This window comes from Melanostigma gelatinosum (assembly GCF_949748355.1).
Source record: "Melanostigma gelatinosum genome assembly, chromosome: 6".
Taxonomy (NCBI): Eukaryota; Metazoa; Chordata; class Actinopteri; order Perciformes; family Zoarcidae; genus Melanostigma; species Melanostigma gelatinosum.
Genome location: NC_136639.1, coordinates 10,037,195 through 10,062,421, shown reverse-complemented (window position 1 = coordinate 10,062,421; position 25,227 = coordinate 10,037,195). Strand labels below are relative to the sequence as shown.

General features: G+C 45.1%; 1 protein-coding gene across 5 annotated transcripts; it reads left to right on the top strand.

Annotated features, from left to right (window-relative positions):
- Positions 1-97: 97 nt before the first annotated feature.
- ep400 (E1A binding protein p400) lies at positions 98-24,293 on the top strand. Of its 5 annotated transcripts, none has more exons than XM_079270308.1 (53): positions 98-230; positions 1,702-3,056; positions 3,170-3,277; positions 3,368-3,452; positions 5,514-5,905; positions 6,005-6,295; positions 6,516-6,701; positions 6,829-6,969; positions 7,058-7,136; positions 7,273-7,310; positions 7,396-7,453; positions 7,556-7,639; positions 7,761-7,865; positions 7,974-8,164; positions 8,255-8,432; positions 8,521-8,657; positions 8,771-8,940; positions 9,100-9,274; positions 9,360-9,496; positions 10,027-10,213; positions 10,306-10,475; positions 10,587-10,774; positions 11,741-12,031; positions 13,896-14,060; positions 14,629-14,781; positions 15,041-15,081; positions 15,211-15,500; positions 15,738-15,940; positions 16,323-16,492; positions 16,690-16,886; positions 17,016-17,127; positions 17,305-17,598; positions 17,692-17,766; positions 17,951-18,085; positions 18,175-18,219; positions 18,446-18,599; positions 18,803-19,035; positions 19,167-19,340; positions 19,426-19,473; positions 19,566-19,702; positions 19,854-19,910; positions 19,998-20,076; positions 20,197-20,367; positions 20,475-20,520; positions 20,602-20,708; positions 20,904-21,105; positions 21,202-21,341; positions 21,532-21,753; positions 21,974-22,136; positions 22,350-22,489; positions 22,574-22,735; positions 22,835-22,912; positions 23,180-24,293. In XM_079270308.1, exons 2-53 carry the CDS (start codon positions 1,737-1,739, stop codon positions 23,492-23,494), a joined length of 9,219 nt encoding a protein of 3,072 aa, XP_079126434.1. In that variant the 5' UTR covers positions 98-230; positions 1,702-1,736; the 3' UTR covers positions 23,495-24,293. The 5 variants fall into 5 exon arrangements, with proteins under 5 accessions (XP_079126434.1, XP_079126435.1, XP_079126433.1 ...); XM_079270309.1 differs by having other exon boundaries at positions 13,896-14,069; positions 20,638-20,708; XM_079270307.1 differs by having other exon boundaries at positions 13,896-14,069.
- The last annotated feature ends 934 nt before the right edge of the window (positions 24,294-25,227 follow it).

Below are 25,227 nucleotides of genomic sequence, written 5' to 3'. Positions count from 1 at the left end.
TATATTTTCCTTTCACGGGTTTGCCACTTCCCGGAGACAGAACTACATCCGGGTCACTCTAAAGGTTGTCGCCGCCGCCATGTTGGTGAATGAAATTAGCTCCAAAACATTGAATAGCCGCTAGCAATATCGATATTTTATTTTCTCGCGGAATAACATTTGTTACAGCATGTGACTCATTGTAAATATGACTTAGGATTCATGAAACCACCGCAGAAGTCCCATTCCCTGTAAGTAACACCGTTGAGGTGATAAAATGTATGTATTCATTGGAAGCTGGCCTGCTAGCAATAACAAGATAACATCGTTAGCATTGGCTAGCACGCGTCCCGTAGCAAGGGTCATTGTAATTGCTGAAATGACACAGGCAGCATTATTGCAGATGTAACAGTTGACTATATGTAATCCAATTTGAGTATAGGAATCACACAGCCCCTAGCCCATACCTAATTGTTTTTAAAATGTAGTGGTTTTATGTGTTATTGTCATGCTACTAACTAGCTAACGCTATGCCCCCTGAGCGAAACGTCGTAAGAAACAATGAAAACGTAAGCCAGTAACGTTACCAAGAAACTACGGCTTTATGTTGGTCACGTTAGTTGTGAATAGAACCGTATTGTGGTGTATAAACGATTAACGGTAGTCTAGAACAATCTCTGTAACGTGCATTTAGCTAGCGCTACTGTAATAGGCCAACAGTAACAGATCGCCAACGTCAGTATATCACCTTTGTTTGCTATGCAGGTTGTCTTTGCCTGATTAATCACAACAGTAAACAAGATCTACCATCACTTCCATGACAGGACAATATATCTACATCTAGATATATTGTCTGGCACACACGTAAAGGTGCACATTACGTTAGATATATAGTGTAAAGATGGTTGTAGCTATGTTATACGTCAAAGATGTAATTTAAAAATAACATGAACTGCTTGCCAGGTGTATGATGCGCTCTTTAAGGTAACAGTACTTTGTTATTAAAGCATTCCATAGCTGTACACAATAATAAGCACATTTTAATGTGTGAAGATGTGCCAGCTGTCAAGTGTGTAGCTGTCAAGTGTACTGACCACCACCTGCCCTCTGTTTCTACGTTACATTCATCTAAATGCACGTGGACCTCTATATGTGTGTATGTATTTAAGATTACCACTTTAATGCTAGATGTGGAAAAAATCCAAGATGTATCCAATTTTATGTCAAGATATTGATATATATCATGATCTTGTTCATTGAATAATTTGAGAAATGGTGTATACAATATAAATAAGTACAGGAATAATTCAGTAAATTGTATACCTATCAAATTAAGAAACTCAATAATGTAAAATCAAATAGAAATACAATATTGCCACAAAGCACAACTGCGCATTACGCTGCAACACTGCCGACAATTACCTATTTATTTATTTACCGATTTTAATGGTAATTGCAAATGTATAAACGGTATCGGGTTACATGAAAAGTGCATATCTTCTTTATATGCTATTTAAAGAGAACCCTATTTATATTACAATTCATTAAGATGTTTGAAATCTGAGCCCAACATGTTTATTATAGTTCTGTAACAATGTGTCCCTAATTCATGCCACACTTGGGTGACTTACCAGACAAAGCCTGCTGACCACCGCTTCTTTGGGTCACATTCAATAGTTAAAATCACTCATTGTTGTGCTTTGCTGTGTTCCCTTTCCACAGATTATTGTGTTTAGATATAGTAACAGTGTCACGCAATGCAACATGGAAGTGGATCACAGAATATGCAACGACAGCTTCAGAGATCCAAGTCTGCCACTGGGGCTGATGCAGATGAGCAGCAACAGCAGCAGCAGCCCACCATGGCAGTCACACAGCAAGCTACAGTTAACCACCCTCAATCTCCTGTGACCACATTTTCCTCTGCTGCCAGCCCTTCAGCCCCCCAGTCACCCAATTATCAGATAATCATGAGTCGTAGCCCAGTCACTGGCCAGAACATGAACATCACATTACAAAATGTGGGACAGATGGTGACTGGTAACCAGCAGATCACCCTAACTCCACTTCCAATCCAGAACCCAGCATCCCCTGGATTCCAGCATACTACACCTCAGTGGAGGTTTGAGCATGCGCCATCCTCCTACATCCAGGTCACCTCACCTGTGCCCCAGCCCATGCAGCCCCAAAGTCCCACCCAGCACAGCCCGGTCCCTCTGCAAGGTGTGACAAGGCCAGGAGCACCTGCAACAGCGTTGGGTGTGTGTGGACAGAGTCCAACACGATTTGTTGACGCTGGTATGATAGTGCGACAAATCAGCTTAAGCAGTCCGTCGGGAAGTGGCCACTTTGTTTACCAAGAAGGGACGGGATTGGCCCAGATTGCCCCAGCCACACCTGGCCAGATCCAGCTGTCCTCTCCAGGAGTACCAGGCTCAGTGAGGGAACGCCGACTCTCTCAGCCCCACTCACAAACCGGAGGCACCATCCACCACCTCGGACCTCAAAGTCCTGTGGCTACCAGTGCTACTCTCCCTATTTTGGGCAGTCCTGGTCACATCACCACTTCCAACCTACCTCCACAGATAAGCAGTATCATTCAAGGGCAGCTGGCACGCCCTATGATATTTGAGAAGACGCAGCAGGGTGTGGTTGCTGGAGTAGGAACCACAACATCATTCAGTTTGCCCTCCTCCATTACATCTAGCACATCCCTCATCAGTCAGCACCACGGGGTGCCCAACAATCCTCTTGCAACCAACAGCATGGCTGTGGCCACTGTGAGGAAACAGGTTCCCAAGAGGTTAGAGGAAATTGCTCCTTCTACTCCAGAGATTGCCCAGCTGAGAAAACTGTGCATGGAGCACCACAGCAAGAAGAGGGAGAGCCTGAAAGAAGTGTTCAAAGAATACCTGATTGAGCTTTTCTTTCTGCAGCACCTCCAAGGGAACATGATGGACTATGTCGCTTTTAAGAAGAAGCCTTGTGTTCCCTTGTATACTTACTTGAGACAGAATGACTTGGACCTTGAAGATGAAGAGGAAGAAGAAGAACAGTCTGAGGTCATTAATGATGAGGTATAACATTGGCTGGTTCTTTTTGTAAGATCAAGAAGGAATTCTAGAACTAGAAAACTATGTTCGTTTCATCCAATGAATACAGTTCACTCTTTAAATCTGTGTCTTTTCAGGTTAAGGTTGTTACTGGTAAGGATGGCCAAGCAGTGACACCAGTTGCCATAGCAACACAGCTTCCTCCCAATGTGTCTGCAGCTTTCTCTGTCCAGACACAGTTTCAGGTGATGGAGGTGACACTTTGTTTGAGCACTGTGAAACAATGAATAGTTTTATCTTTATGGCTAATCCCGTGAGAGGTTGTTTTTTTGCAGGGACACCATGGGACTGCTGGTGGCACCATGACGAACCCCGGAGACATGGACGCCTTTAAGAGGCAACAGGCTATGGCGCAAGCAGGTAGGGCAAGGATCGTAGACCCCTGTCTCTCTTATGTTGCTTTGTTTCCTCCCTGTTTGCTTTATTTTCTGTTTGTTTTCTTTTCTCCCTCTTAATTGCTTCTGCTTTTAGACATTTGGCACCCTCTACTAGCGCTGTGTGTTGAAGTCTTAACCCGAGGAAGGAGAGGTGACCTGTAAGGTCTTCCGATGGTCATTGCTCTGTGCCGAGTGCTTTTTTTGCGTTATGAGGGTATTGTGTGTTTTAAATCCCAGATCAGGCAAAGAGGTCCTGGATTGACGTTGGTCGCCATGGGCTGATTTTCCAGCATCCTGGTGTAGCTCTAGGATCACCTGGCATTCCACTCCAGCAGCTTATGCCAACTGCGCAAGGTAGGAGTGCCACCACCAGGTCGTTCTGTGTTCTGTTCGATGCCGCTGGACGTATCCCCTTCCTCAAAACTAAGGAGAATTAAGAAAGTGAATCACAACATTCCTCTTCTACAAACAAACTTCAAGCAGCGTCAACAAACAGATCTTCATCCATCTGCTGGATTCTCCCAGCAGTCCTCAGGAAGTTCAGGCTTAGCTGTACCAACACCATCTCTCTCTCTCTCTATCAGGATAACTGGGGAAGAAGACAATTGAAGTCTGAAGAAGAGTAGCCACTCAATGGGAAGATGCCATGTCTTATGATTTTCCCTTTTTTTGTTTTACCTATTGATCACCCGTCGTTATTCATCTCTTCTTTTCTGAAGTTTGTTCCCGTTGGTCATCTTTATTTGGACAGACCTTCCCGTGCCGATGGATTTTCATCTTTTTTGGAGGTGGATCACAGTGAGAATAACTTCACTTTCCAATGGGCTTCGCTTGTTTTCCCATTTTTTATGAATCCACGTGTCATGCTTCCTTTTGGTTTCCCATTGTCATTCCTTCACAAGTCGTTTACTCTCCGACTGTCCGTCCTCGCATCATCAACAGGGATTCCAAAAATCATCGATCTTAAACTCATACGTCACATCTTCAAGAGTGTCTTTATTCACCTCATGTTCACGTTGAGTTGATTTCCTTCCATGTTATTTCATGGCATTTTGTTCTGACTTGGCTTCTTTCCCTCACTCTAAGAAGGAGGGGAATCATGTCGCGGAGTTGCGTTCACGGCGCAGGTTTTTGCGATTGTGGTGGTGGTGGGTGTGTCAGGGCCAGGTGTTGATGGCGTCTAGGCAAGGTGGTGTGACGTGCAGGGGAGGTAAGGCAGGTGCCACTTTAGTGTGCACAGCTCCGCTCAGGCCCGCTGTCTGCAAGACCCCATGTTCGTCCTTTTGCTCGCCTCTGTGCTTTGTCGCTATGTGAGGCATCCAGATGCTTTGGTTACCGCTCAAATGACATTGCTTCATGCATGCCAAACATATGGTGTTTCTGTGAGTGTCTGCTCTGTATTTTTATTTCCGCTTTCTTCTCCCTGTCTCTTTATGACCAGAAGTTATTTTTTTATTTTTTCATTTTCCTTTGTAACATTTCTATTCTCCCGCTCTTAAAAACCTCTCTTATTGCATGTACAAGTTTTGATGTTTTTAACCATATTCTCTCAACATTTGAAATGCAATATCTTGGTTTTGCATTTATCAAATTAGTATTTTATTTGAGAGACATGTAGATTCTCACATTGATTTCATTTCTTCCGTAATCATTTTTGCCGTATGACTTTCATTAGTTTCTGCTCTGATCATCAGTAAGTAGTACACTACTGTTGATTCATACAGTACATCTAGTTCAAGGTTCTGAGGAGCTCCAGTAGCTGAAGCTCAAACTGTCATTTCAAATTTAAAAGTACTCTTTCATTATCTACGCATAGCTCAAAAAAATGTAACTTGTATAAATGGGTCTCTCAAATGTAGTTTAAGTGAAAACTACAATTTAATGGCATTTAAAACCGTCTTTATTCAAGCAACAGCACAAAAAGACACACAAAGCACTTCACTTACCTAAGATGACATGGGTGTCTACTTGATTTTTACTGTCTTTGTGTTGCTTTCTGTACCACCCCCTTGTTTGTCCTATAATTTGGTTACTATGTGTACAGGCGGGATGCCGCCTTCTCCTCAAGCGATCCAGATTCCAGGACAGAAGCAGAACCAGCAAGTATACGACCACTCCAAGGGACCCCCGGTGCAGAATGCAGCCAGCCTGCACACACCTCCTCCCCAGCTGCCCGCTCGGCTGCCCCAAGGTGTCCTTCCTATGGGCCTGTCCATGACACTCTCTCAGCAGGCCCAGTTAGTGGAGAACACAGCTCAGCCTGGTGGTCAGCTCCAGGCACAAGTGAAGGTGCAGACAGGTGGGCCTGTCATGGCCACAATAAACCCCCACACACAGCTCCAGGCCCAACTGCAGCAGCAGATGCAGCCGGGTCTTCATCTCCAGTTGCAGCCCCAACAGCAACAATCCCAGGCCGTACTGCAGTCAGGACAAGCGGTGAGTCGACCCGAAACCATGCAAATACAGTTTCTATGACTAACTGGTGATACTGCAACTTTACCTAATAAGAACTTTGTTTTCCTCTCTTCACTACAGACGGTGGCACTTGCTCGCCCTGGTACTGAATCAAACCAGCCGGTTCAGAGGATTATGACCAACTCGATATCCATGTCTCCTGCTCCACTCTCTGTTCCCAATTCTGTTCCAACCCCCCATACTGCAAGTCCGCTCCGCCCTCTCGGCTCTAACATCAACCCAAGCACCCAGTCCAAACTGACGGGAACCAACGGTATATCTGCGGTCAAAATTGGTGGCTTTGGTCAAAGTGCGGCCATGCAGTCCTCCCAGGAGGGTTCTCAAGATAAACAAGTGGAGCAGGCCAAACTAGTGAGTCCCTAAAGAACACTTAGTTTGCAAACAGATAGACGCTGTTTCTTCAACGGTCTTGAAGACACTTATGTGTCGTATGTTGTATTGTGTTCTGCTTTAGTGCATTGTGTTGTATTTGAGTCTGCTCATTGAGGTTTTTAATTTGGGAGCTAACTGAAAAAAAGGATGAATATTCTTGATTTTTATTCTGATGTCAAACGCTGTTTCTATTTCCCAGGAGAGTCAAGTGCATCAGCGCATCTCTGAGCTAAGGAAGGAGGGCCAGTGGTCAGCCAGTAGGCTCCCAAAGCTTGTGGAGGCCTCTCGTCCAAAGTCCCACTGGGACTATCTCCTGGAGGAGATGCAGTGGATGGCAGCTGACTTTGCCCAGGAGAGGAGATGGAAAGAGGCTGCTGCTAAGAAGGTATGGCATAGATGGAATAATTCACAGTGCAAATGTGAAGTTACACATCAGCACAACAAAAGGAGGAGTCACTGCAGAAACTGATGTTTTGTTGAAAGCCGAACTGTCTCTTGTGTCTCCACTACAGCTTGTTCGCACATGTGCCCGTTACCATCAAGAGCAGAAGAAAAGTGAAGAGAGGTTAAAGAAGGAAAGGGAAATTCATCTTCGTCACATTGCCAGCACAATCGCCCGTGAGGTGGAATTCTTCTGGTCAAACATTGAGCAGGTATGTTTATTTATTTCATTTTCTTCATGATTTACAAATCATAACAGTATTTATTTTCAGTTGTAATTCGATTTTTATTTTTTGTCAGGTTGTGGAAATTAAACTCCAGTTTGAAATTTATGAGAAGAGGCTCAAAGCTCTCAGCTTACAAAAAGCCTCAGCCAAAGGTACGTCACACTGAGCAGCTACCAGAAATACAACAAACATATTTGCTTCATAAGCTTCTGTGCCAGTTTATCTCACTTGTAATGACTTTTTTATTAACCAGATTTTCGTAATTAATTTAAGTGACTTGTGTTTCAGTACCTGGTCAGTCAGCAGGAGTGAAAGCTGATAAGGAGGTAGGTGCTGCACTGACAATACAAATGCACATTTTCAATCCTATTTATATTTTTTGATACATGTTGTTTTCTTCTTTTTTTCTAGGATGTTGTGACTTCAGCTAAAAAAAGGAAATCAAGTTCGTCCTTTGTTGATGAACACGGTATGAAAATAATAGCATGAATGTTCAAGAGCGTGTCCTGTTGCTGTTACTCTGCATAGTTATTTGCAACTGATCATTATACGTTGTTTCCTTTCCTCACAGATATAGAGAGCACCATAGAGGAACAGGAGGCCATGGAGGGGGAAGCAGACCACAAAGCAGAGTTGGTTGACCTGGCCAAAGATGGTACATGTTTACTTAACTTCTTTACAAACACCAATTTGTGCAAAACATACAATATATTCAGGTTATCAGGTTATGAACATGTCTGCATTGCTGGCTCAAATGCTTTTTATTTGACTTTTAGCTGAGATGCCTCTTGATGCTTTGAAGAAGCAGTATGCTGGCGCCTACGCTGAGGGCTTTGAGTGGCCTCAGCCTAGTGATGAGGATGACATGGAAGAGACTGAAGGTGCCTTTTGGAATTAAAAAAAATGAAATGATCCTGTTCATCCGCACAGCTGTTTTATTGGTTTAGCAGTTGTGAATTATTTTTGTAAGATATTCTTTATTTTTTCAGAAGCGGAGTGTCCGACAGGCAGCCCAGCGGAGGCGGTGTTGATTGACTCCCTGCTTAGTGTGGACCAGTACCGTGGTGCTGATAAAGCCTCGTCCTCTGACTCTGATAAGAAGCCCGCTAAAGACATAGCTGAAGTAGCCGCTGCCACAGAGCTCATCCTGCCTAAGGGCAGCTTCAGGACCACTTCCTCTGTAAGACGCACACACGCACACATTAAAGAAAAAAGATGCCTTTTATCATTTAAAAAAAAAAAAATCTTTTATAATCTTTTATTTCATTAGACCCGCAGCCCAGCTCCTTTTCTACTGCATGGGTCGCTGCGAGAGTACCAACAGATTGGTGTGGACTGGCTGGTAAACCTTCACAAGAAACACCTCAACGGCATCCTCGCTGATGAGACCGGCCTCGGCAAGACCATACAGACGGTGGCTTACATGGCGCAGTTAGCTGGCCAAGAGGGTAGGCCTCTGTGCAATGCTGTACACAATCATTGTCTTCATTTATTAAGAGTGCATTTAATTAAGATGGAGTCTGTTTTTGTCCATAGGCATCTGGGGACCCCACCTTATTGTAGTAAGGACCTGCAAGTTGCTAAATTGGGAAGTGGAGTTCAAGCGCTGGTGTCCTGGCCTGAAGATCCTCTTGTACCTCGGCAACAGAAGGGAGCGCAGATCTAAGAGAATGGTAGTTTGGCTGTGCTTAAACAACACATATCGGCAGCATTACTCAATATAGAAGGCCTTTCTTTTCAATACACAGCTGTAAATGTGGTAACAAATCATCATTGGTCTCTACAGTCGTGGGGGGAAGCCAACAGCTTCCATGTATGTGTGACGTCCTACAAGCTGCTGATGAAAGACCAGAGCCATTTTGTGAGGAGGAGGTGGAGGCACCTGGTCCTGGACGAGGTGCAGCTCATCAAACACATGACTGAGAAACACTGGGAAACAATCTTTGCTCTCAGAAGGTGAGCACGGGGATAAACATGATATCAATTACAGTTTCTCTAGAATCAGGAGTGTTTTCGTGAGGATCACAGCACAGAGTTTTTGTGCATATGTGCAGGCGGTTTTGTTTTCCATATATTTTTGTCTTTTTAAGTAAAACATTTCTGTGCGTCTTGCAGTGAGCAGAGGATTCTCCTCATCAACACTCCTCTACAGAATACTCTGAAGGAGTTGTGGACCATGATCCACTTCCTTTTACCAGGAATCACCAGGTCCTACTCTGACTTCCCTGTTAAGGCCGGCACCGACCAGAACCAGGACTACTGCCACAAACTGGTCATCCGCCTGCACAGGGTGGGTATAGCGCCGGTCAAACTGTGCTACATTAAAATTCAGAAATGTGACTGATTTGGCCTCGCCTTCTTTCTCCTACCTGTAGATGATCCAGCCTTTCATCCTGAGGCGCTCCAAAAGGGACGTGGAGAAACAACTGCCCAAGAAGTACGAGCATATTCTGAAGTGCCGTCTCTCGAGCAGACAGAAAAGCCTTTACGACGATATCCTCACTCAACCAGGGTGAGATATTTGCTCCACATGGATAGTTATAGTGTGATGAGAATAATACTCGATAAGCTCACCATGAATGAATTGGCCATTATACAGGAACTGGAGTTAAAACGGGTCATAAATCTCTCTCGAATATTTGTTTTGTTTTGCTGGGAAAACAACTGTATTTATTCAGCTTTCTTGCCAAAAATGTCAAACTGTATTGCTTCATGCACCGCAGAGCAAATTTACAAATGAATCACGGGACGGCAGTTTAATCTTAATCACAACATCTTTTATGGCCAAAGAACTTTCATCACATTATTTGTTTTCAAATCAATTTATTTTCTGTAACAAAGAAACAATTGAAATGTTTTGAATTATGCCGATCTTGCAACTAGTACCAAAAAATATTCAAGATTAGCTTCAGCACCTTAGTTTTTACTGGGAAGGAGCTCTATTATACATTTTTAAAGTGTCAATATGTACATGTCTTTAAGTATTGGCTGCATCTTTCTCTTGTTTTGAACTGTTCGTAATCATGTCTTCTGCTCCCTTAGAGCTCAGGAGGCGCTGAAGACGGGTCATTTTGTCAGTGTGCTTCAGGTCTTGATGCAGCTACAGCGAGTGTGTAACCACCCTGAGCTGGTGGCCCCCAGGGAGACCAGCAGCTCCTACTTCTGCTCCGCTCTGCAATACAACGTCCCGTCACTGGTGCTGGGAGCTCTTCGGAATGACTCAAGCAAGGTATGCACTTGTTCGTATCATTGCTAATGTGCAGAAACATATTCATAATCAATCTGCACTGATCCGCCTCCACTTTTATCTCGTTCTCCTAGATTGCAAACATGTCCATATTTGATCTGATCAATAACGAGAACAGACTGACTCGGTATCAGACTGAAGAGGTTCTACCCAAACTAAAGATCACTCAGCAGCTCATAGAGGAGATCCACTCTGGTCCAGAACCACCAGCACGACCCAAGCCATGTCCGATAAAACCCTTGAGGTCAGCAATAAAACCTCCAAGCACCTTGACATGGTTGATGTTGGAGATCCATGGACATTTTGAAAATGTAAACCTCATATTGTAATACTGATAATCTATTTTTCTTCGTAGATTGTTCCAGCCGGTGCAGTATGGAATGAAGCCAGAAGGTCGCCTGGCTGCCATCACAAGTGCAGCCGGCCAGCGTCCTCCAACGAGCTCTCCCGTTACTAGCACCTCTGTTTCCACCACCAACCAGTCGGCCCAGGCCCGGGGCAAGTCCCCCGTCACCACTGCAACGACTGCAGCCCCCTCTCACGGTAACAACGCGGCGGCAGTAATACTCAGTCAAGGACAGAAAATGTTGTTTTCAGTGGGTGAAGGATTCCAGTTGGTGTCCATCAAAAAGACAAACCTAACTACCCATAGCTGTTCATGGTGCCTTTAACTAATGTTCTAGTCTGAACCTTGTGTTACATACTGAGTTGTAGCACAGTGTGCATATATGCTGCATGGAAGTGTCACTGTTAGGGATTTAAATTAACCTGATTTACTTTTTCATGATTAAAATCGAATTCAAGCTGTGCCCGTAATGTCACATATTGTTATCGTTAGTGTTTGCAGCACATTTTTAAATCACGTACAGTGTCTACATATTTATGCACTCTGCTCCTACAGCTTTATGGAGAGGTTTGGGGACACCCTCACTGGCATAGAGGGTTCATTTGTTTATATTTATATTTCTATGCAGCAGTGGTGGGCTGGCCTCATTGTTTTGACCTAGTGGCAGCACAGCCAGGATATTATGAAAGAAGCAACAGTCATCGTTAACTTTCTACATGAAGAGCTGCAGGCAAAAGGCCTTTACTGCGTTTTAGTTAGAGGTGGGGGAAAACATGTTTTAGATGCATCGGGAATCTCTCTTGAATGATGATGACGCAATGCCTAAAACTCAATAATGAAGATGAATGGATAATCGTTTTAGGTGCACTTGCCTTCCACTGAATTCATCCACACAGATGGAACTGATTTACTAGAGATACACAATTACTGTCACACCAACTTTTGTCATTGCCAAGTAATAGATGTTCATCAATCAGATCGTTAGCAGTGATTATTTTGTCCGTTTATAATCAATAACATCTCTAATCCTGCTTGCTGTTTTGGCCCACTACTGCTGAGTGATTTTGTATGGGTGAAAGTGTTTGATCGCATCGATGATTTGACTAAATATTGGGTTACCCTTAACATGTAGTCCCATACCCCCATTGCCTTGTATTTCACAGCAGTTGGAACAGCCACTCAGAGAGCCCAGACTACCCCTCCTGTCAGCAGCAGCAGCAGCAGCAACAACACTGCCTCTGGGAGCAGTGGCATTGGACAGCATGTGTTGGGGGCTGCCCCTGTGGCCTTGGGCCAGGCCTTAGCTAGCACAGTCGTGGGATCTGTAGCTCCAACCAGCCAGCCTGCATTAGCACATGTCCCCAGGCCAGCTCTCGCCCCCAGCCATGCCATCCAGCCCAGCTTACTGTCCCAGAGGCTGGTTCTTACATCTCAGGCCCAGGCACGGTTGCCTAGTAAGTGGCCTCCCCTCCCTCTCAGTGTTTCCCCTCCACCTCTGGCACAACACAGTATGGGCTGCTCTACTCTGAGGCCTTTACTTGAGGCACTGCTGATATGTGTTTAGTTTTCACTCCTCCCAGAGAAATGGCTTTGTACATAGACTCAAACTTGCAGTGGTAGCAGCACTGGTGATGCAGCAATTTTGGTCATGGCAGCGATGCCACGTAGCAATAGTTCCACAACTGATAGTGATAATAAAAAAAAAAAGCTTAGATCTGTAGCCATATCAGCAGCATCTCTACAGCCTCAGCATTCTCCAATTTCTTTTTCGATACCTGCATGTACACTATCAACAACCCACTTATGTTAAACCACACATCACTATACTATTTTACTAAATTATGATGCCCCCCCCCCCTTTTAATATTTATTTCTCCCAGTTTACTAATATTCTTTTGTCTCTTGCATCAGCACAGCTGCAGGAAAAAATCCACAAAGCTTTGGTTGTTTTAGTTTTTTTCTTTGCTAATGTTATGATTTCACCGTGATGCAAAGCATGTGGAGAAACCCCACAAATGAGCAACACTTTCCCCTCAAACGTGAACAGAGAATCCTTTTCAGTAACATCACACTTTAAAGAGATGACCCCCTTTGAATGTAAACACTTTTACATATCATTTGTGAGCATATATTAGTGTTCTGTAAACGTGACTTCGTGATTCATGCACACTCATTTCTTGTGCCCACTAATTAGCAATGTGTTACCTGTAAATACTTCATGCAGTTAATAACTTGTGTGGATGAAATAATGGAATAAACAGAAACAATCTTATGAAAGGATGCCAAAAATCACTTGTTTACAACTAAAACCCAAACTATATCTAAAGTATATGTGAACCACAGCCTGGACACCGTTACCGGGTTTTTAAAATGTAAATGGTAATTTAAATGATCATTAATGCCTTCACACACTGCAATTTATATCCTCAGTAAACATTTTTAAATGTTCTCTCTTTGGTTACTCTTTGATGGCTTTGTTGTTACTTAACATTGTCATGGTACTGAGAAGTGCAGTGCTAGTCGGAGGTTTGTAAACAGCCCTCATAGTCGGCAACGGGTCTGAAATCAAGTGTTTTCCTCGCCTGTCTGACTGAACATTTCTAATGGCCACTCCAAACACTGAGTCAGTGGTACGGGACCGTAGAAATGTGAAATATATCATCATGTTCAATATTTCTTATGAGGAACACTGATCTGCCATGGATCATGATTTGCCTTGGAGGCAGTTGATCTTACATTTGAAATTGACTGGGAAATCAATCATACCATTTCTAAACTTTCTTAATGAATTCTCAATTTCTCATTTACGCCTCTTACACCTCGCACATATGTTCTAATGTAACGGCCTCTCAGCATTGCTTCGCCGTAAAAGGCTAAAAAGAGTTAAAAGCAGTGTTTGAATATGTAATATTAAATGAAAAAGAAAGCTATAAACATAATGATTGATGAATAGGGGGTGTTATTGTTATTATGGATATTACTGTTTGACAGCAATCCTTAAGTATACTTCCTTGAAAGTGCATCAGTGCTTTGTGTATGTGTATGTTTGAGGTTCTCTGTTTCACTGAGGACTGCCCTTACAGACATTTTCCTTCCCCTTCAGGGTTTGTAAATGTGGGAGCTGCTATAGTTCTGTTGTGGAGGGCGGCTGTGCTCGTTCCTCTGATTAATCCACCCTGGTTTTTGCATGTCTTGTCTCTTCTTCACCCTGAAACTAACTGATGCAGAGTATATGGTTTTGTAACTATCACAGACATTTCAGCCTGGACTTTTTAATGCCGTCTTTGATAAAGTGTCTGTTCTTCCTTCCCATTGAAGGTGGAGATGTGGTGAAGATTGCCCAGCTGGCCAACATAGCAGGCAGTCAGAATCGTATCTCCCAGCCAGAGACTCCCGTCACTCTGCAGTTTCAGGGTAACAAGTTCACTTTGTCCCCCAGCCAGCTCCGCCAGCTCACCACCGGACAGCCCTTGCAGCTCCAAGGTACACTCGGTAATGTACATCCCATTGTCACACTTTTATCTCAAAATAATTCTCTCCTTTGTATCCACTAATTCTACTTGTCTGCAAGTCCTCAAGGCCTTGGGATCCCTTACGATGGGTACCATATACTTTCAAATTCCCTGGTTTGATTCTGTTGGGGGACCTTTTGTTTCTTGTCATCAGCCTCTCTCCTCATGTGTCCCGTCTTCAGTGGTCAATAAGGACTAAATGCAAAAAGAAGTGGAATCAAACTTGAATACAGTTAAAGATAAACATATTGTCTTAACACAACACAAGAGCCACAGACTCTGACGGTGTTTCAAGGATCCTTTATTGTCATTCTGCAACACAAAAATGGAGCAAATTCATGGGAGCTACCGGCCTCAGCACGTACATGCGCCGCTGTTGCCATACTTCCATGAAAGTACTGTTGTTTCTGCCTCAGCATGACTGTTGTTTTTGTTTTTCACATTATTTTACTGGCCCAGTGGGTCTTAACTGCCACTCTAGCCAGAGTTTTGGGAAGGCCCCTCTTATATTTGTTGCTTAATGTGTGTCATGGATTTAGGCAACATCCTGCAGATTGTGTCAGCTCCAGGGCAGCAGATCATCAGACCACAGGGATCCATGGTCATGCAAACAATGCCGCCAGCTGTCCCGGCCTCCAACGCCTCAGCTACACCCGGCCCACCTCATCCTGCCCTGTCAACGGCCCAACAAGGTGACTCATTCACAGTAAACATGTTGCATCGCTATCTCCGATTAATCAAGTCTGTCTCAGTCACTTGTTTAGTCACGTCATCTCGTACCAATATTTTATTATAATGCTGAAAGTTAATCGATTTTCCTGTACAATAGGTTGAACACTGGCATTCACAAAAGCACTGCTTCTGTAAATTGATAGAATTGATTATTTTTCTTATTACTGACATTGTGTGTTTCTTTTTATGCATTGGGTGTAACAACAAATGCCACATCAGCCCCCACCAAGCTCACAACTGCAACTCATGCTGGTTCTCAGGTCAGTTCATCTCTTTCAAGCAAGTGTTTATATTCCCCGGTTCAGACTTGTTTTATAATCTAAAAACAAAGACAAAAATAAAAATGACTAATTGTGGTTGTGCGTACCGTCTCTCGCTGTAATCTTCAGGTGTCTTCAGAAGAAAAGACTCAGCAGCTGAAGGAGCGCTTGTGCCGCCTGTTTGAAGCGAACGAGCGACGCTGTAGCCGCAGAGTGTTGTACGGGTCAGACCTGCTGCAGGCTTGCACTTTGAGCACAGAGCCCGGTCACTCGGCTGTGACCGCTGGAGGCTGGAGGTGGGTGGGCAGAGAGAGCTGCCTCCGGGCCCAGAGAACCTGCGTGGCTACCACCTCTACGCTGCAGTCCTCTCTGCTGTCTGTGGAGGACCGTCTGGAGGCCGCCAACAGCCTGATCAAGAGGTACTTCAGCCTCGTGTTGAAGTCTTGTTTCGTCTGTATGTGTAGCTTACTAGCCCTGCATTTGTTGGGTAAAACTAATACTTTTTATTGCAATATAAAAAATAATCACAATCTCGACCACCATCTTGTTCATGAAATTAACAATTTACATAAGAGGGTTTTATCAAAATGCAAATCCAAATGTTTTATTTCTTAATCCAAATGATGACTATCTGATGGACTGTTGTCATGTTATAGGTTGGTATGCGTGGTGCCTCCAGCTGAAGCGACACCTACTCGCCTGTATGCATCCAATCCCCCAGTTCCCTACAGCCTGGAGCAGAAATCCCTTCACCATCGTCTACAGGAGGCCTCTGCTCCCCACAGTGCTGAAATCCACCGCTTGGTATCCAGGCCACTCCTTCGTTTTTCTGACCTGCAGCTAATGCAGATGGACTCAGGTTAGCCTTGCACCTTTTTCTATCATTTCTTACAAGCAGCAAGCTCAGGCTTCAAAAATAACGACTTAATGACATGTATGGATAACCGCAATATACCGGGAACGAATAACATATATTTATGTGAATGACTCATCTTATCCCAGGTTTTCCTTAGTATACCTTTTGTCAAACAGAAGAATAGGCTCTCCATACATAACCATCTCTTGTACACACATAACACAATATTTGAATATAATTAAATAGAAACAGTGAAGTAAATTAGCCTTTTTTTCATGCTCTGACCTAGTAATTTCAACAACTGTCAGTCAATAACTGAAATAATTCTCTCTGTGGTGTTTCAGCTGCAAAGAATTCTAACTTTTAATATTTTTCTTTCCCAAAGGTAAACTGGAAGCTCTTGCCATTCTGCTGCAGAAGCTGCGATCAGACAGCCGCCGCGTCCTCATTTTCACTCAGATGGTGAAGATGCTCGACATCCTGGAGGCCTTCCTCGATTTCAGACAGCTCACTTATGTGCGGGTCGATGAAAGCTTCTCTCCTGACGAGCGACAGGTAAAATCACCACCACTAACATTGGTTCTGACAAGCCATACATACAACAAGCTTCTTAGTTGAAATGAAGTCAGCGTTGACCAGGTATAACAGTTGACCAGTAGTGGGCAAGCTTGTGCCATGAAGGGCGAGAGCGTATGACGGTTCTATGTCGTTTACCAGTCTGTTCACCTGGCTGGTGTGTTTTGTCCCTGCAGGAGAATATCAAGAAGTTCAACAGGAACAGGAAGGTGTTCTGCAGCATCCTGACCAACCGCTGCTGCTCTGCAGTTGGGACTTTGTTTGATGCAGACACCATCATCTTCTACGACACGGACCTCAATCCCAGCATGGATGCCCGCACCCAGGAGTGGTGTGACAAAATAGGACGTTCCAAGGATATACACATATACAGGTGATATTATCAACACGGTGACATCTGTGTTCGGTCTTCGTTATGATCCGGAACAAAACTCGAAACGTAACTTACCCACTTTGATATTGAAGGACTTCGATGCCACTCTGGTTACTTTTTGTTGCCCAGGTTGGAGAGTGGGAACTCCATCGAAGAGAAGCTGCTGAAGAACGGCACCAAGGACCTGATCAGAGAGGTGGCTGCCCAGGGTACTGACTACACCCTGGCTTTCCTCACACAAGTAAGAGGAACTCACTGGGGTCTCAAACTCTGCACAGTTCTTTCATTTTGAATTTCTTAAAGCTACTTTTATTCAAACTGTGAATCAGTAAAGCTGTCATTTTCTGCAAGACCCATGACTATGCTTTCATTCAACTGGGGACATATAGAAACTGACCTGATCTGTTTGTGTTCTCAGCGGACTATACAGGATCTATTTGAGGTGGAGGCTGGCTCGGGAGAGAAGGTGGAGGAGTTTGTGGTTCTTCACCAGGAGCCTTCGGCCTCCGAGGCCATCTCTCCCAGAGTGGCTAGGCCCTACATCCAGGCTCTCCACAGCATAAACCTGGACGCCCCGCCCGAGGAGAAGGAGCAGCCGCAGGAGGAGGAGGCGTTAGCAGGCAAGGGCTCAACAGAGGACTACCAAGAGCCCGAGAACCAAGCTAAAGAAGAGCCTGCTCAGAAAGAGGAGCTGAACGCAATCATGGAACAGGTACGAGTCACGCAAGACATGGATCATAAAACAATTGGGTTTTTTTGCTGTTTGTCTTGCTGAGTTTATGTTTGCTTACCTTCTCTTAAACAGCTCACACCGATTGAAAGGTATGCCCTGCATTACCTGGAGTACCTCCACATCAGTGACGATGAAACTGCTCTCAAGGTAACTTTCACTGAATATTATTATACAGATTCGAGGTATATATTTACAGATGTATTGAGGTATAGATGTGAAAATCTGTCCATCAACCCACTGATCAGCTCTGATTTCTGCTCCGCTGTGTTGGTGATTCAGTGTACTATTTGTCCGTTGATGAATTGGACCGATCCATGTTTATATTCCTCAGGAGCGGTTGGAGTGCTCCAAGAGAGGCTGGGAGCTGCAGCAGCTGCAGAAGCTGAAGGAGGAGGAGGAGGAGCGGCATATTACGGAGGGAGACGAAGATCTCTTCACCTACACCAGAGAGGATGCCTACAACATGGTGGGTGTTCACTGCGAATCAAACGTGAGGTGGCGTGCGGATTGTGCTGCGCTGTTGTTGACGTTAACATCTTCTCTGCATTTCAACAGGAGTATGTCTTCGATGCAGAGGACGGACATACAGAAATCATGCCGGTAAGACACCAAAATGTTATGTAATTGGAAAAAATATCAGATTTGCCTAATATTTTAAATGATTCCGTTTTTTAAATAGCATCAATACCTATGGATTTGATCATATGTGTACATTTTTACACAAATCCTTGTATTATCTGAATTTGGATCGTCACTCTAATGTCATGTATTTGTGCTGAGACACACGATGATGTGCTATGTTCTGACCTGTTATATTGTGACACAGCTCTGGACTCCACCGACCCCACCGCAGGATAACAATGACATTTACATTGACTCTGTGATGATGCTGATGTATGACACCACACCCATGCCAGAGTCCAATCTGCCTCCCGTCTACGTCCGTAAGGAGCACAAAAGACTCAAGATGGACCCCTCGGGTAAAACAACATTAGTCATCCAGGCCTCCGTTATCTCCTTTGTACAACAATATGTCAGTTATGCTCTAAACAGTGGTTTCTTCAGTCAGTCAAGGAAGTTTTGAAGTGAATGTGTATTTTAGGGAAAATAGTTTCTTGAGACTTTTTAAGAATAGATGCATACAGTTTTATTCACTCCTTACTCGAGTATGTTTGTCCAGCAGCAGCCAGAAAGAAGAAGAAGGGCCACGGGGAGACCGTCATTCCTCCACGCTCCCTGTTCGAAAAGGCCAGCATGCTGAAAGTTCGCAGAGAGGGAAAGGACCAAAAGAAGAACTTTTCCCTCAAGCAGCAGGCGCCCTTTGCCAAGCCCCTTCCCTCGCTGGTTAAACCTGCCATGGAGGCCGGCCAAGACAACCCCGAGTGGCTCATCAGTGAGGACTGGGCTCTGCTTCAGGTACTGGCTTCACTCATCGTTTACATGATGACGTTTCTCCCAACCATGCTGGAAATAAGATTAATCTTGAAATTGCAATTTATATTATATGTACATTCAATGTCCAAACCCCCTCGCCGCGTGTCTCACAGGCTGTAAAGCAGCTGCTGGAGTTGCCTCTGAACCTGACCATCGTCTCTCCTGCACACACTCCGAACTGGGACCTGGTGAGCGATGTGGTGAACTCCTGCAGCCGCATCTACCGCTCGCCCAAACAGTGTCGCAACCGCTACGAGAATGTCATCATTCCCAGAGAAGAGGGCAAGGTAACGGAGAGTGAGCAGTGAATGCCGTGTCACCCTACTTTCTTTATTTGTTTCTTTAAACCATGTCTCTAAACTTTTTATTCAGTTGGTGTATGAGGCAAACCCCAAGAAGAAAACCAAGAGCATATACAAGGTACCCTATCCTGGCCTTGTGTTTGATGAATCCTTCTCTGCTCTTGAATTCACGGCCTAACTCGTCTCCTGTGTGTCTGTGTACGTGTCCAGTCTAAGAACAGCCGTCCTCTAAGGACCTGTCAGATCTACACACAGGATGACAACGCCACTCACATCCAGCTCTACAACAGCCGCTTTGAACTCATGAAGATTATTGCCAGCAAGAGGAGCCCACCAATCAAACCACTGTAAGTTCTGATGCTGTTGACAATGAATGCGTAAGTTTCCTCAAGCTGCTAACACTAAAGCAGGAGGTTTCAAACACTGGGGGAAAAAAGCCGAAGTTCAGATGGGATATTTCATTTTGAATTGTATTAATTTAATTTGTGCTACTTTCAGGCTCGGCATGAATGCATTCCAGAAGAATCCCAAACATGCCTCTGTTTTAGCAGAAAGGTGTGTTTAACGTCACCATTTTTATACTGTTCACATCCAAATCTCGATTCGAAGAACAAAGCATGACATTGTTTTTCTTTGCCTCAGTGGGATAAGCTACGACAAGCCCCTGCCTCCCATCCAGGTGGCATCTCAACGTGCTGAAAGGATTGCCAAGGAGAAAAAGGTGATTGTCGACAATTAGGAGCGCCTGCATTGTGTTTCCTCGCTGTCGGATCCAAGTCGTGCTTGTTTTCCGTCTTTACTGACGTGTGTGTTTGATTGTGTGCACTGTGTGTGTTTCCAGGCCCTTGCAGAGCAGCAGAAGGCTCAGCAGTTGGCCCAGCAGCAGCAGGCTGGAGCTCCCCTGGCCCCGGTGGCCCCCGGCCAGGCGCAGACTCCTGCTGCCGGCCAGGCTCAGGTTCCTCAGGTCGCCACAGTGGCCGGAGCCGCTGTGGTGCCAAACGCGGCTGTTCTGGTGAGAATCCAAACATCCAAAACCAATATTCTTCTCCGTGTCGTGACCTCAAAACACGCCGCTTCACCCAGTGAAAGCTTAATACACTTGCTGTTCGTGTTTTTCAGGCTGGAGCCATAAAAAATACCGCTGTGGGCACAACCCTGCAGGCTGGTACGCTGACACACACATGGTTCACGTTACAGAGCTGTTGGCGTTGGAATAGTTTATTCATTTCTCTTTTGTTTGTCCCAGCGACTGTAGGGGGGAATGTGATCGTGAACACACTAGCTGGAGTTCCTCCAAGTCCCTTCCAGGCCAACAAACGCCTGGCATCTCCCGTGATACCAGGCACTCTGTCTGTGAGTCATGTTCGTTTATCACTGCTGTTTTAGCTTAGCTCGGCCTCCTACTGACTTACTGGAATCCAATGACGCAAATAGCTGTTGGATTGTCATGAAGCAGAATGCACACCCACTGAGTCCTGGAGACAGAATGATCACTACAAGTGTAAAAGCCTTTTGCTCATTGTGTTGCTGTTTGTGTTGTTGATCCAGCCTGCTGGTGCAGCTGGAGCCCAGGTGGTCCACGCACAACAGAGGGCCGTCACGGCTGCCGCTGCCCCTGCCGAGGTGGTCGCCATTGCTACGGGTCAGGGTGTTCGAGCCGTGACCCAAGTGACGGCGTCCGCAGTAGTCTCTACCACTCTGAGCCCGGTGCAGTCGCAGACTCGCCCACTGGTCACTCAGGTCTCAGCAGGTACTGAACGGAACACGCGCTGTTCCTCGAACAAGACATCCCTTGAGTACCCATTACCGTTTGACAGATATGACTTATCGGCTGTCCTCCATCCAGCCACAGGTATGCAGTTGCCACAAGGAAAGACTCTCACCCCGGCCCACCTGCAGATGCTCCGACAGCAACAGCTGCAGCAGCACCAACAGCAGCAACAGCAGGCTGCGTCCCCACAGATCAAAGCTGTAGGCAAACCGCAGGTACACTCCCAGCGCCACACAATGGCTTTACAAAAGGCAACGGGTCACTTTGAGAAATGTGAATCTCTGTTTTCCTCTGTTGGATAAATCAAACATATTAGCAGCTGTGACCGTACTTTCGTAGAATGATCGCACTTCAGATTTACCCGGTAAACACTACAATGAAACACTGTAATCTGTGTGTGTACAGGAGTTGTTGAAGATGCACAAGCATAAGTTGCAGCAGCAGCAGCAGGTAGCTGCAGCCGTGGCAGCAGCCCAGGGCCAACAGGCTGCAGGGGCCCAGCAGGCCGCCCAGTTGCAGCCTGCACAGGCGGCCCAAGCCAACCCCCAGCTAGCGGCTGTGGCAGCACCCAGACCTGGAGCCGTGCTGACCGGCACCACTGTCGCCAACCTGCAGGTGGCCCGACTGGTAAGATTTAAAGGATAATTTGATTTGACATAAATACAGAATTTGTAGTACCGGTAATTGAGAATGCTTTCACTTTCGGTCTCCACCATATGAATCAAAGGTCAAGTGTTTGTCTAACACTCTACCTACAGATAGGGATGGGATTATATAGGATTATATCACAGACCACGTGAAAGAACACAAACAATGATTTTAAAACTGGTTGTGGTTCCTTTCACAGACTCGAGCGCCAACTCAGGGCCAGGCGGGGCAGACGGCCCAGGTGACCCTCACCAAGCCTCCTGTGGTCTCTGTGCCTGCTGTGGTCTCATCAGCCGGCGTCACTACTCTGCCGGTCACAGTAGCAGGCATTAGTGTGGCTATTGGTCAGCCCCAGAAAACAGGTGGGTTAAGTCTTATTTACTCTCTTTGACAGTGGACATTGTTTCTCGACCCTGACTTGCTCCTCACGTCAATGTGGGCTTTCATTGTTGAATTATGTTTTGCTGTTATGATAATAATAACTCAACCTTTTTGAGACATCCATGCTGCTGTTGTCATTATCACAAATGTCTATATTCTACAGTCCCAATATGTTATTCTCTCCTCTCCGTCAGGTGGGCCTGTGCTGACTCAGCCGTTCCCACAGATGCAGGTCCAGCAGCTGCTTCAGATGAAGAAGCAGCAGCAGCAGGCGGCAGCAGCCCAGCAGAAAGCAGGGCAGCCGCAGCAAGGACAGGCCACTGTGCAGCAGAAGGTAAACACACAAGCATATGAGTTCAATATAAATAATAATCTATTAGGAAGGTGAGGTAAACTGTAATTCTGTTATTTCCCTTAGATCGGCACCCAGCAGGTTACAGTGCAGGCGGCCCAGCCAGCCCAGCAGCAGCAGAAGGTGACCTATGCTACCACCACACAGCTCCAACCTGGAATCAAGACCCAGTTCTTTACTACGTCCATCTCCCAGACTCAGAAACCCACTGGAGCCCAACAAATCCAGGTATTATCAGTGGCAGTCCCTACCGCAAAGTCAATATTTGCCGATAAACAATGGCTTTGTGTGTTGATATGAGATTTTGTTGTTGACTTCTCTTATCAGGTGGCTAAGCTCCCACAAATAGTGCAGCAGCAAAGCACCGTGGCCAATATTCCACAGATTGTGTCTTCTTCCCAGCAGGTAAAGTGTTTTTTTGTGCCGATCATCGGTCCTGAAGGTAACCTCTGTATTGATGATCATTTTTGTCCCTAAACTGTATCGTGAGAATATTTGTTTAAATCATCATTTTAACTTTGTCAAATGTCACATGCTTTTATGTCTTTATGGTTTGATTGAGCTTAAACTCTGTCACCTCTTTGTAAAAGCACCGTGATACTTTTCAATGCAGTGGAATGGATCACATCAAACCCCTGAAACAGATGTTTTGTTCTTGTGGTTTCTCTTCAGATCCAGGCCCAGACGGTGACTCTGACCCAGGCAGCCACGTCTGCTCCTTCTCAGATGCAGATGATCTCTGCCGGCACGGCGACGGCCCAGGTGGTCCAGCAGAAGATCCTCCAGCAGCAGGTGGTGACTGCAGCCACTTCACCCAAGATCCAGACGCCTCCTCCCCACAGCCCCGCCCAGCAGCCCGCTGCACCCTCTTCTGCAGAGTCCCCGGCTCAGCAGGCCGCTCAGACCCAACAGCCCACCAAGGGTCAAGCTCGCCAGGGCGGCATCCGGGCCAAAACTCCCGCCAAGCCCAGCGGGGGAAGCGGCTAGGAAGAAGCACACTAGCGAAACTGCAATTACCAAATGTTTTCCTGCAGTACAGATGTGACGGTACTGAAGTTGTGCTGAGGCATTCTTATAGATCCCACAGCCGCTAACGCCAGAGACAGACTTTGCATCACATTGTTAATCGCATCAAACCGTTACCTCACCCCAAACATCGCCACTCCCAAACCTCTAACCGATTACAACTGCGTTCAGCATAATTATTTCAGGGCTCACACCTAAACTATTCTGGCAGATCAACCGCAGCACTGTCGCCCATAATTCCTGTGGGATCCATAATGTTGCCGTACTGAGTAAACATTGTTACATTTATTCTTTCGTCATGAAATGTGGAAATTTCTTGACATTACCACAACTTTCCCCTTGGCTACTGCCCGAAACATCAAGCGACAGACACAGCAGGCATGCCTTCAAATGATGATGATATTATAACTCGAGATATCTGAGGCTTCTGGGTAATTCTGCATTGGGAAATGAACTGTCCATTAGAATAAATGTGTTCATAAATAGTCCCTTTTATGTCTAATTCCCTTGTTGTCTATAGATACTGAATGGAGAGTAATGCACGTTCCTTTAGTCATTTGTTTTTTTTTATTGCAGCAAATACACTGTAAACATGTACTTTAGTATTTTGTGTTTTCTCATAAATTGTCTTTTTTTATTGATGTCAAGGAAAAAAAATGTAAATATGAATGAAAAACATTTGTACTTGTAAAGTAGTCGTGTTTTCATTGGGTTTTTTCAGCCTAATTGTAATAAAGTGTTTTGTTTTTATACACAAATTCATCTTTTTTCCTTTCGTTTTTTTTCATTAAATCCGTTGTAACTACTTGGAAATCTTGTGAGTTCTTATAACGCATTCCCTGGTTTGTTATAACATCTGCAGCCAACAGTTTGCTGGGACTTTATTTGTTGTTCTACCAAAATCCAGAGGTTGTAATCTTTAATGAGGGATTTTGTATGAATATAAATTAGTTTTTCTTTTAGTCATTAATTAAAAAAAGGTCCTGGAGGCCGGCAGCATCTGGACCAGTAGCGTTCAGCTGGAAAAAACGCCCGACCAAACAGAAATTGTCACAGTCAAAGGCTGCTGTAAAGTCAAAGTAGTGATTTGGCATGCAGTTGCCTTTGCACAGACTGAGGTAGTCAATAGTGACTAAAGCCTTCTCAGCAGTGTGCTTGGCCTGGCTGCATGCTGACTCTTGCAGATATGTTAGCAGAGAAAGTCGGACACAAGGGGCGAAGGAGCTGCGGATTAACCCAGCCACCCCACACATTATGAACATTTGCCCTTTGCAAACACTTTCTAAATTATCAAAAAAATGAGAACACCTCTAAATACCAACATACTAAAAAAGACTTGCTTACATGAAGGAAATGCTGCAGATGTGTATAGTTCCACAAGGGGGCACTGTTGTATCACCATCACCCTCTGAGGAAGGCCCACTACCATACTGGGGTTTCCAGCTCATTTAAATCTCCCATCTGCTCCTTGGTGCATACCCTGCATCTCCTCTCTCCACTGGCACTTATTTGGTGGCCGGTCCACATTCACCACTAAATGAGTGCGACAAGGGAGGTGAGGCGGAAGAGAGGACCGAGAGATGAACAGATGGGCAAAGCTGGTTCCTTTTTGCCTGGGCATCACTCCATCCCTGTGCTTGACCTCTTTAATCTCTATCTTGAAGAACTGTACATTATAAATGTTTATTGCACGA

Coding starts and splice junctions, on each gene's coding strand:
- ep400 (XM_079270307.1), top strand. CDS start 1,737: ATGCAACATGGAAGTGGATCACAGAATATGCAACGACAGCTTCAGAGA. Junction 17,599..17,691: donor TGAACGCAATCATGGAACAG/GTACGAGTCACG, acceptor TCTCTTAAACAG/CTCACACCGATTGAAAGGTA. Junction 22,137..22,349: donor TGGTCAGCCCCAGAAAACAG/GTGGGTTAAGTC, acceptor CCTCTCCGTCAG/GTGGGCCTGTGCTGACTCAG.